Genomic DNA, 12,700 nt, shown 5'->3' with positions numbered 1-12,700 from the left:
TCTCGTTAACAATATGGCAGAGAAAGAGAGAGAAGGAAAAGAGACGTTATTTTTACCTGCCAGAGTGAGCGGAAGTCACGCTGCTCGACGCGCAACAGCTTGCACGGACCCCGGGTGGATGCGGTGGCGTCGCGAGGTGAGTCGTCCAGGACCGAGTCGCCGAACCAACTCCCGCGGCCCAGCAACCGGCGACTGTACGTGGCGGCCGCCGTCAGCGGCGAGCACGAAGACGACGAAGACGACGGCGACGGCCCGTTATTGGACGAATGCTGTCGATAAAATATAAAAAAAGAAAAAGAATAAAGTCAATTAGACATTTGAATTATCGATGGAAGGAAAAAAAGCATCCGAATGCAATTAAAAGATCTACCGGGAAAACCCCCCCCCCACCCACCTACCAGGGGAGGAGCGAGGAATCCAATTTCATTTGAATGTGAAAGGGCAGAATATAAGGAACGACGAACGGGAAAAGTCAGGTGTGGAACTTGGTAATATATAGATTTCTTTTTTTATTGGAAGCAGTCGGGCGCATAATGATGCCGAGGCAATCGACTCGATCAACAGAAAATAGCTCGCATTAGGAAACTACTCCCGAATTCTTATTATTAAGCATTCTGATCCCTACCCCCTTCGGCCTTCTCCAGCCATTTGATCGAATGACATTTTCACTCGGGATACGGGCAGCGCCGATTTGCCGTCGATAGAAAAGAAAAAGAAGAAGCGATACAATGATGGAAATGTCATTCTGCCACTTTGTCACCGGGCAATTCGATAGAGCCCGAGATTCGGGAATTTGCATCCAACCATTCGACGCGAGAGCCCTGGGCGAAGGCCCTGGGAAAGAAGCTAAAGTGAATAGTCGAACAAATCTGAATGCAAAAAAGAGTCGCTCTCCTATAGACCGTAGGACTAGGATGCAGCAGCAGCAATATTTTCACGACAACAACAATATAGGCGGGGGTAGAAAAAAAAGGGAGGATTCAAATTTCAATAACACACGGGACTGTGAACATGGAATATAGCTGTGTGCTGCCTACAAAAAGCTGTTGCTCGAGTTCAGCAGCAGCAGGAAGTGAAAGCAACCGACTGGATCAGAAGAAAAAAGAAGATGAGCCAATGCGCGCGACCGACGAGAAGAAAAGAGGTCCAATTATGACGACATGTCATCTAAAGCTCCTCTTGTTGATGTTGGCTCCTGCTTTTTTTCTTCCTACTAGCTCTTCTCGTATATCAACTTATCCAGTTCTATCCTGATCCACCTAATAATATCGCAGGATTTTTTTCTGGCTCGTCAATAGAGCGCCCATGACAGTCTCCCCCCTCCTAGCAATTTTGTACGTTCAATTCAATGGAGGGGGGAAGGAAGGAAACAGAGTCGGTTAGATCTTGTAAAAGAAGGTAATCGAATCCTAAACTGGCAACATGGTAACATACAAAAATAGCCCCAAAGAAATAAAATAAAAAAAAGTGGCAGACATGCTTAGTTGCTCTATACAAAAGAGTATAGATGTAGAGACTAATAATACATAGGGACCGCGCTGCTGTATGAATGGCAAGCAACTCTTCAATGTGATTTGCTGCCTCACATACATATATAAAGGAGCCTGTTGTCGTCGGTTAAGATATATCAAGCATACAACTCCTCCTTTCGCAATTGCTCTCGCTTCTGTAGCCACCAGACTCTTTTCATGTTGCACGGCCCACGGGTGAGATGAGCAGTAAAAACGAGTACCAGCCGAAAAAATGTCTAGGCACATCTTATAGCTCAGTGTGAAACCATCGAGGGAGAAGCGAGCTTATGCTACTACTAACACTGCTGTCTGTACATTAACACACCATTACCCAATTCGAATTTCAATTCCGGCTGCTGGCGGGAGGGAAGAAAAACTTGCCACTTATATCATCGCGTGTTCACTATGACTACTCTCCAAAGTATAGGAGCTAAAGCAACTTACTATATAAAAGACCGGGCTATATTATACGATTTCCGTAGGAATCTTGGGCCGGAGTTATATAAAAGACTCTTTTTTTTCTTGTCAATTTTCGAAGAAAAATTTTTCTTCTTCTTCTCTACAAAAGCGCAAAAAGTTTTTCCAACAAAAACATCAACAAAAAACGCAAAAAAAAAAAAATTCCGGCGAAAGGTTGCTTGCCGGATCGATGGGGGCGTCTAAGGATGGTACACACACACAAGGCCCCGTGAAGCGTCAAATACGCAGAAAATTCGGCAGCGAAATATATTTCAGAGGACACACATCAGAGCGACGCTATAGAGAACTACGTAGGTACATATACATCATAAAGGTTTAAATGAAATCCATCCAATATGCATAACCTTTCAAAGGCCTATCCGAAGCAGAAGGGCTGTACATATTCATCTGCCAAGGGAGGGAGGCAAAGAAAGTAGATTTGAATTTTCATCCATTTTTCCTCTTCATATTTTCTTTTTTTAAGAAAAGAGCGCGAAGGAAAAAATAAAAATAAAAAAGATTTTCCGATTCCATGTTATTATTTACCCTCCGACACACCGAGTTCTTCCGAAAGCGATTGCAACATGCGGCAGCAGCAGTCAGCCCCAGAAGCTCAATGTGTTGGAAGCTCTCAAACTCACGGCGGCGGATGTCGGCCGTGCAAACATCAGTTTGCAGCAGTACAACTTTGTATACACACACAAGAGACATGCTCAAATGAGCCTCCACTGAGCTGTGCTGATGGAGAGACTTTCGGTGAATAGGCCGTGATGCCAGTGATGAAGATGGCGGAGGTCTAGACGCAAGATACACACACACACAACTGGGTATATGAACCAAGTTTGGCAAGTTTTGGGTGAGTTGCCTTACTGCCGTTAACAGCGGGAGCGACAGGGAAATGATCGAAAACGGCGAAAATAAAAAATAAAAAACTCGTCGAGTTGGAAAAGTTGTCGTCGTCAGTGGCGCCGGGAGCACACGGACGTGAATAATTAAATGTCGATGTAAGTATATAGCATCAGTCCCGGTGGTGCTGCTGACACACGCAAGGGCCTCCGCCACCGTAATGGAGAGAGACAATACACCACAAGCAAGTTGAGAGCAGCAGCAGCCGACAATAGATTGAACCTTCAAAAAGTCAATGGACGGACGATCAACTTGAGCTGGGCGAAACTCTGCAAATCTGGTCAGGAACACGAGCGGAAGTCTCTCGTGTCTCATTATGACAAACATCCAGCCAAGGGCCGCCACTAAACACACAGTTTGGAGTGGACTTGCGGTGAAAAGAATAGACGACATCGATGACGATAGCGAGCAACAACTCTCAATATGCAATCGATAAGGAAAAACAGCCAAGACTGCAGATATCATATTTGGATATAGTTGTTTGATCCTTTTACAGCCGAGTCAAAAGAATTTTTGGCGATGACATAATCAGCTATAGGCGAATGATGTGTTCCGCCAATCATGCATTTAGATGTGACTAGGGCACATTCAATATGACCATAACTTCGCATGATGATATTTCGCGATACATTTCATTACGACCGCCAAGCTTGGCGGAATTCTCGACATCGCTGGATAGTTCCGAATTGTCGCTGTGCAAGGTGCACAGTTCAGCGTATATACAATCAAGGGTCTAGAAGCATATTATAATTAGCGGCAGCCAAACGTATACGAGTTGTATACGCTGACACATCCAATTACGACCAGCACTCGTAAACAACTGCCAACGTAAATTAGCCAGGTGATGTAGTATGGCACAGGACTCGATACATTTGTTAAGAAGATGAAATCCCACTTCCGCTCATTAATTGACAAGAACAGTCCTTCCCCCTCACTTTTCACACAATTTCAGCGGGATCAAACTAATAACTAACTCAATTACTCGGAAGTTTTCCGGCCAAATGTTTAAAAAAAAAATCTTCTTTTTTTGTTTGATTGCCAGTCGTTCAAAGTGGTGTGGCAAAGCAAATAAGTCGGATGGGATTATCAGCGCCAACGCCGGCCCTATAAGGTATGCGGATCACGCGATCGAATTACGAGCGGCAACAAATCTAGAAGTGCTGTGCTCCGCCTCCATTTCCGAAGGGAAGAAAAAACAAATAAAAATTTTAAAAAGATGACGGCCCAGAAAGTCTTTCCATTTTGAGATTGTTGCCCGCGAAAAAAAAACACGTTCCCCTACTACGCCTATGCATAATTTAAACATGATAATAAGCCCGCGCAAAAAATGTTTCAAGCTTCCCAACCTAGTTATGTGTTTCGTAGATATCTAGGACGGAGCCTCCACCAAATTATTCGGCTCTATATTAGCTCTATACTCGGCTCTTCTCTCTATATTCTGCGTCTAGACGACACTAACTATTATTTACACAGCCCGGCTTCGCGTGTGGGCCTGCTGCTGCTGCTGCTGCGCATACAAATAATCAAGTCGAGCAGCAGCATGTAGTACGGCATCGATCAACAAATGCGTCGCCACCCCTTGCGTTTCTCGTTTAGCAACTGTGTCACGTCCCGCTGATGATGTGTCACACAGCGGAATAATTATGTTTGGACACCAGCACCGGTGGGATGCGCTCACTCGTGGCAGAAAGATGACACAAAGATAATGGGCCAAACCGACATCGTTTCTTCTTCTTTTTCTTTTTTGGATTTCAATATTATACCCAGAAACAAACAAATTGCACACTGTGTGTAACGTAATTGATTAGAGGGACGTTTGCTAGTACGTACGGGAGAAACATCGGAAGATGAACGACGACAAGGTGAGTTGCAATGGTAGACGCCACGCCAGGGCAACATTTTCATTTTGTTTTTTGTTTTTTTTTTATCCCGCGGGATGAAATGATTTTTCGCTGCTGACGGTTGCAAGTTTCTGTTTTTTAATGACGAATGTCTCATGAAACGGGAAAAAAAGGGACGGACGAATGGATCAATGAGTGTTGACCATTGACATTTGGACGTTGTGACTTCGTTATTCGCCCGTCAACTTTTCCCATCTCCGACTTTTGGATTTCCAATGCGCTGCTGCTGTCAGCGATTTCTTCTATTCCGTCGCTCCACTCAATCTTTCATGTCCGTTTCAAACGCGTACGTAGTTGATGATTGCACACAACATGTAGCAGCAGCCGAAAAGAGTCGCCCGGTGATGACGACGATGGTCGTGCCGCTCGACTGATTTTCAATTTCTGATTCTTTTGAAGAAGAAACTCGCAAGTTATTAAAACATTTGAAATAAAACTGTGGACCCTCTTTCACGTAACGGGAAATGGACTCGACTAAGGTGCAGCAGCCACTTTGGCGGAGCGCATCGATCGCCCAGGGTTTTTCACGGAGCACTGTCAAAACTCTGGCGCAATATCGCAGACATCCGGAAGAAAATTTTCCTTTCCCTTTTGACTTTCATTTTCACCACACGCACACACACACGTCGTCCCACAGTGTCGACACGAAATTGTTGGCCTTTTGTGCGGATCGAAATTTCCGTTTAGAATGAAAACAAACCCGGGACGTCTGTACAATATGGACGTCAACAATTGTTGCTCGGCCAACAGCGGCTGTCGAACGTCTGCCACCACACTTCATCTAAAAATGTTACGTACGTGTGTCGTGTTCCCCTCCATCGTCACCTGGGTAACTATTACACAACACCCCCCTCGCCACCGCCACATGGGTATATGGCGTGAAGGTGTTGGCCCGCAGTGCGAGCGGGGCTAACCGCAGCAACATGCGACGCCGAGATCCCGCAATAAAACAAACGCGGGACAGACGGCGGCGGCGGCTGGCACCAGGGAAATAAAAACCCAAAACATTGACCTCCCCCCTTTGTCTGACGGACCTCCCAACCAGAAGGCGATCCAACAGGACGGGCAATACAAAAAAAGAGCTGCACAACAGGAAATTGGTCACGAAAGTGTCGACGATTCACGCTAAAAAGCCGTGCGTCGCCTATCCGAGCGTGATCCACGCAAGTTAGATTCTTTTTCTGACGAATGCAGTTTTGCCTTGTAGCATTCGGAGACGGATGATCGGTCCGTGACGTCGTCGTTTGTGGGATCAAAATAAAATAACACGTTCAAAAAGGGACCGGCGGGAGGCTATCGGGTGAATAACAATTCACGCGTGAGTCCAGAGTCGATCCCATGAAGTTTGGTGGTTCTTTTTCATTGTGCAACCATTACGCGTGCGATAGAACAGGAGGTGAGAGGGTCCGTGTGCCGGTTGTGGGATCGATGGCGAGGTCAATGATGGGCGAGCCCATAAGGGAAATGTAATTTCACGTGAGTCGGCGGCCGCCAGTAGCAGCAGAAGAATAAGAAAAGCCAACTGACAATAGCCGCTTCATTGTTACGGGCTCACCCATAAAAATCGGGTGGGCCATCATCATCCAGTGTGGCCATGGCGGCAATGTTCAATCAATCGGATGCGAACGGAAGAAATTGATCGAGAAGAATTTTAAAAAAGGACGGTGAGTGGAAACTTAAAAGAGAGAGAGAGACCCATCACAGACAAAAGAATCAAATACGATCAAACAGGCACGCGCACATCCCGCGGTCTATAATATCGCCGTCCGAATTCATCCAAGGCAGAAACACACACACACAGCAGCAGAGAGTCTGACGAGGAAGAATGGAAAAGATTTCAAAAAGCTTTTTGCTCGGCGTTTCAATTTGTTGGCGGAAAATAGATAAGGGCGAATTTCTTTTGTCACATTTTTTCTCGCTACAATATGTACTACATCTCTCTAATCCGCCATCTTTTTCCCCCCTAGTCCTTTCCGCTTTTTGTCGCCCGCGCCTCAACACTTTGCGAGAGAAAAGAGAAAAAATAAGTCACAAAGAAATCATTAGCAGTCGCCTCGCGATAGCTTCTGTTCCAGCGCACTTGACGGCTGCTGGATGTCGTCTCTTTTCTTGTTCACTAAGCCGTACACGAAGAGATGGCCACTCCAAATGTTGAAAGAAGAAAAAAAGAAAGAAAACACAAACAAACAAAGCGGAATATAAGAAGAAGGACCCCCTGGTTGTCTAAAAGTTGAGTTTCTATTTACACTTGCCGGGACATTTGCGCTTCTACAACATCTAGCAGCTCTCTCTCTCTCTCTTCTACTCTTCAACGAAATCGGGTGCCGGGAGCTGCTCTATATCTCTGCTGCTGCCAACAGTATATACACACACACACATCTATTGATTCTCTCGTCTCTCGCTTGCGATTTTTATTTCGTATCAAGCCCAAAAGCAGCGGACGAGGGACGTCCGTTAGCATCGATCGCAATATGCAGTTCCATGTTCGTGGGAGGAGAACAAATTTTGGAAATTGGAATTGCTCCATACTATATCCACACATACAGGAGCCGAGTCTAGATGGACTGTTTGACAGACGACGATAGGCTGGCCGGCCCCCCGCAGCAGACATGATGAAAACTTGGGAGGCCGAAAAGAGGTCGAGTTTTCAAATTAAGCGCCGAGATTCGAAAAGGGCGGAGGCAGCAAGTTAAAGACCAGCAGCAGCATCGAGTTGCGTCAACAATGGAAAACTTATCATCCTGGACTTTTTGGCGACGACAATGGCCAATAAAAAATAGAAAATCCTGAAGGAGCAAGTCCTCCATGGGAGGCAGAGGATGTTGACGGGGGGGCTCTGTACTGTGTGTGGTAGCAACGATTTCCTCTGGGTTATAAGTGAGATGTTGGAATTGGAAGAGACTAAAAGTGCAATAAACTCGGGGGAATTCCTCACTCGAGAGCAACTGCTGAGAAAAGGAGGCCAACAGGAAATGGATGGTTCTTTCAGACTCTAGCACATTAGACCGAAAAATGGCCGCTCGTCGAAATAAACAAGGACAGCAAGTTATTCAGGGCACAATTGAACTGAATAGCCAAGAGGGGGGAAGCGAAGAAGATCAAAGTTGCAAAATTGAGATTGAATTTATTATGTGCCTCTAGGTACCGATATAATTGACTGGAGAGTCTATTTTCGTCCATAAGAAAACACACAGAGAGCCACTCACTCGATCTCAATTTGCCTCGTCCGTCTAACAAAAAAGGAAATGGCCAATATGCAAAAACTGCACGCAACCAAACGCTGAACGAGTCGCTTCTACATTTTTGGGGGCAATCACTTCAAGTGCAGAAAGCGATTGACGTTGTTTTGGCCTTTCATAAAAAGAGAGCTAGACACACTCCCGACAGCTGATGGCCTTTATTCACTTAAGTGAAACGACAAAGGAGCAAACGGGACAAGACACGGACTCCACCCACACACAGCAGGATTCAATTCGAGACGGGGGCTGACATGCTCCCAAAAAAAGTTAACAGACAATGTCTCTCCCACCCACTTGCTCATAATCTTATGGAGAAAAAATTGTGTTACAACTTCTTTTTTTATTATTCGCCATTCGCTTCGTCTCCGTTTGCGTCACAATGAAATTTTTCTCGTGCTCCCGAAAAGATCGAGAATAAAATTACATTATAACTTGACGAAGAATATAATTTAGTCGAGTTGAAACTCCCAAGCAAGTTCCTCGCTGTGCGTAATTTGACTTTGGCTAACTTGGCCGCCTTTTCTATCTGTTCCAATTCCTTTTGCACTCGATACTCTAGATGCGCACACATATTCTGAGCTCTTTGATGGCCTATGCTACTACTTGCGCCGCCAACAAACTTTTCACGGGTGAATAAGCCAAGACAAGGGGGTTCCATATACTCGTGGAGGGGCTCACAAATTCCCGAATCATCAAACAATAACGCGCTGGTAATGGAAGTCTGGAGATGGGAGCTCTTGGAATTTCAAAGGGAAAAAAGGCCTCCTGCAGCATAATCACTGTGTGTACAGGTAAGGCAAGAAATAATTAATCATCAAGATCCCACACCCATTGTGCCTAGCGGCTCACGCTCCACCAGCAGGAGCCACGCCTACACCGATATCAGACAGCATCTCTCTTGACGATGTCATTCCCCCCCCCCCCCCCAACAAATACGTCAATCGATAAGTGAACTAAAAGAAGAAAGCAAAAATGACATAAGACGTATTGCATCATCATTATTCGATAATAACGTATGCATGAAAAGTCAGCTCAACAGTAGAGAGAGAGATGACGTCGCGAAGAGTTATTCTAAGCTTATTATCACCCAATCATTCATGAATGTTAAGATTGAAAGAGCCGAGTTGGAGTGCTATGAGGTAAAGCCTTAAAGCTATCTAGAGAAGAAGAAGCAAAAACGTATCTTTTCTTTGGATTGCTTCTGCCTCATCTGCTCTACTTCACTTTCATCGACTCCACAGCAATGTCAATAACAGAAACTCGATGGAGAAACGCACACACAAAAAGCCTTTCCCCTATATTGTGATGTTATTTTTTCTCTCTTTCCTTTTTTCAATTCTTCTTTTTACTTTTTGGGCCCAGCTGGAAAACGAAAGTCAACAATAAAGTCCGTCGGAGCCAACGTCTAGAAAGACAAGAGTTTTAGACGAGCAGCCGGAGCGTGGGCGAACGAAAAAAAAAGGAACCAAAGGATGAAAAAAAAAAAACATGGACGAGTTGTGATGGAGAGAGTCTGTTCCAGGTAAACAATCACCGCATCGGTAAACAGAGCAAGAGAGTCTATATATATATAGTAAGACGGGTGAACTCTTGCTCGGCACGTCCTGGCCAACAAAGACGCTCCAAAACTTTTCGTCGTCCGCTTCAATGTTTCGCACTGCACGCGGGAGCCGCATTTCCCGACAATATCCTCCTCCCCCCCTTGTTTGTTCTATCCTGTCATTTCCTTTCGACGTCGTCGTTCCAGTTCATCCGACTTGACATTTTTACTCCATTACCGAATTCCGGGGGAAAAGAAAAACGAGAGAGGCCCATAGTAATCCGACACAGTTTGTCGGACTTGTGTAAACAGTTGGGACTTGGATGTAAAAGTATATCACTCACATGATGGAAACCGCTGCTGGCGTCTTTGTTGTTGCTGCGATCGCTACAAGTGGTCATGACAACTTCGCCGCTGAGGATGAAATACCAGTTGGTCCCGCGGTCGCCTTGTCGGTAAACTGAAAAACACCAACGGAATAACAAAAATAGAATTCCCGGTGCGGGTTTGGCTGAGATTGAATTTTGTCGGAAAGTTGGTCTTACGCGTGACGCCATCGTCGAGATCCTCGAGATAAGCGGCCGATGCCAGTCGCCGGAGTAAAGAATTGCTGAGCGAATCCAGGCAGCGCCATTTGTGCAAGTAAGCGGCAATTACTTCGACATCTCCGGCTCGACGCTCCGACGATCTAATTACCAGAAAAAAAGATACAAAAAAAGAAAGAATGTTAGAGCTATTGATTTCAAATAAGAGCAGAGATATCGGAGATCTTTTTCTTTTTTTACTCTTTGGCCGTAAACAAGCAAAACGAAGTGTTGGGATAAAAGGGAAGACCCGACAGGGCGATCCGTACAAAAGTGCATCGGATAGGAAATGAAAAGAGGCTATGGGTGGTAGGGATGCAGCAAGGTCGCAGCAATGAAAATCGATGGGCGAGATCAAATCGGAAGTGGCGGGTGGACGGAAGAAGAATTGGAAATGGCGGTGTGTGTGTCTAGACTGTCGATAAAGCTAATCATAATGAATAGGGGAATAGCAAAGAAGAAAAGGGAACAAAAGAGCGAAAAAAAGTTATTGGGTTCAAAAGTTATGGGACCGACCATCGATCGATGAGCCTCCCCCTACCCTACAAGTTGCCTCTCATCTGCGAAACAAAAAGAAGGCGGCCAAATGACGATCGCTTTTTTCCGTCCTCATTCTACTTTTAGAGCTAGCGCATCTTCGGCAGATCCTATTTATATGTTATACGTGTACTGCGTAACAGAGCGGCTACTACACCAATCACTTCCAATCAGATTGGATGTGGTGGTGCACAGAGGCTTTAGGCTCCCCGGTACCATATCAGCAAAACACTATATCTACGCATTACTGCATTGTGTACATCTTTACCACGGAGGATTGGGAGAGAGAGAGAGACGAGATGTAAGCTTGTAAAAATACGCCAGCACACACACGCCGTGTACTACATAAAAGATGATGGGAAAAACTCATCTTTGGCTTTGATTTATTTTTCTACTTTTGCCAAGAAATAGGGGATCTAACTGCTTTTGCAGCAGCTGAGGAACTAGTGAGAGTCTAGTAGATATAAGCCCCCCCCCTTCAGCTCTTTCTCTACTTTGCTCAACTGGGAGATATTCCCCGGTATTGTGTGGATGAGATCTAAGGTATCCAGGGGGTATCCCGTGCACACAATTCCTGTATACAGCAAAGTAGGTGCTTTTACTCGACTAAGAATTATACCAGCGAGGAAAAGCTTGGACGGTCTGCTGCAACTCCGCGCGCGTGTGTATGCGGCCACACAATCGAAATGCGACAACAACAACAGTCAGTGCAGCATCAAAGAGCACCAGCAACTCATTGGGACGCATGTTGTTTCTAATACGAGCGCTTGCGTATCGTATTAGATTGTTGATTTGCCCGTAAATAAAAACGACAGATATCGTTACGTCCATGTCTGGATGAAACCAATCGAACAAAAACCGACGGAGAAGAGATGAAAAGCCCGGATGAAACAAGTGAGGTACCACATGACTGAAACGGCGAAAATCCCCCCACATCCATCGATATCAAAGAAAAATGGGGATCGGCGGTTGGCCTCCCAACAAGTCCGACATGATCTCGAGTATGGGGATCGGAGACTGGGCAACTTTGAGCGCCGTTGCGGAAGAAGACGGCGAAGCTTTTCCTTAATGGTGGCACTAAAGAATCAAAGAGATAGATCGTAGAGAGAGAACGAGAGAAAGAGCGAGTTGGCTTGTCAAGGTGCTGTTGCCGCTCTTCCGTATTGATCTTGTTCATCCTCGTTTCTCCCGCCCTACATCACCTAGGTCGATGCACGCATCTTAAAATAGTTGCTCCCGCTCTGATTCTTCTTCTTCTTTTTTATATTTTATTCGGGGACTGGATGTGGCAGGAGGCTGACTCACTTATCAAATGGGGGGCCACGGATCACAGCGCACAAAATGTTTTACCCTCTACGACGTCGACGACATTATAGTACTAACAGGATGTATTGTGTTCTGCACTTGACACACACACACATACACAAGGCGAAGCGCATCGTCATTATGGACGACGGAAGCGGTTCAAGAGTCACAGGTAAAACGGCCGACGTGCGCCACTTGTTGCGCTGCGACGTTCGATTTCACGTTCGATTGATTCCCCCCCGCCCTTTTCATTACGGCGATTGGACCAACCCTGGCCAAGAATTTCAAGAGAAGGGGGGAAATAGAAAAAAGTGTGCGGCTTTTGTTGTCTTTTTTCATTCAGTCCCGCATGTGGTTGTTGCTGCCGGCCCCATGTCTATATAACTTTTGACGAGCTTTTTTTGGGGTGCGCCGCTACATAAACACGGCGACCGACCGTCGAGGACGCCGTCTCGGGCCTTATCGATCGATAAGGCAATGATCGAATATACTGGGGAGAAAGAAAATACTAAAAAAGAAAAAATATAACTAAATAAAACAGGAGAGAGGCTTCATATATAAAAAAAAGGCCGACTTCCGTCACCGCCTAAAGGTCTCTCTTTGATGCTTAGATAAACAGTGGAACATTGATTTTCTTTTTTGTTTTTGTTTTTTTTCTTTCCCAACGGGAAGCGAAAACATCAGGCCGATTGGTTCAGACTTTCTCGTGTAGGGAGGA

The 12,700-nt window shown here is 45.5% G+C and overlaps 1 protein-coding gene across 7 annotated transcripts in view; it reads right to left on the bottom strand.

The window, feature by feature from the left end:
• LOC124188868 (rap guanine nucleotide exchange factor 4-like) overlaps positions 1-12,700 on the bottom strand; it is a 31,409-nt gene that overhangs the window by 15,369 nt on the left and 3,340 nt on the right. For 4 of the 7 annotated variants that reach the window (XM_046581798.1, XM_046581794.1, XM_046581796.1 and 1 more), the window contains exons 2-4: positions 10,102-10,244; positions 9,901-10,016; positions 57-269 (exon numbers count right to left, since the gene is read on the bottom strand). In XM_046581798.1, coding sequence (XP_046437754.1) covers positions 57-269; positions 9,901-10,016; positions 10,102-10,244 — 472 coding nt within the window. Of the gene's footprint in view, positions 1-56; positions 270-4,706; positions 5,724-9,900; positions 10,017-10,101; positions 10,245-12,700 lie in introns of those variants that run through there. The other 3 variants (XM_046581799.1, XM_046581801.1, XM_046581800.1) reach the window with 2 other exon arrangements.

This window comes from Daphnia pulex, chromosome 2, assembly GCF_021134715.1.
Source record: "Daphnia pulex isolate KAP4 chromosome 2, ASM2113471v1".
NCBI lineage: Eukaryota > Metazoa > Arthropoda > Branchiopoda > Diplostraca > Daphniidae > Daphnia > Daphnia pulex.
Note: the sequence above shows the minus strand (reverse complement) of the source record. Positions and strands in the feature narration are given on the sequence as shown.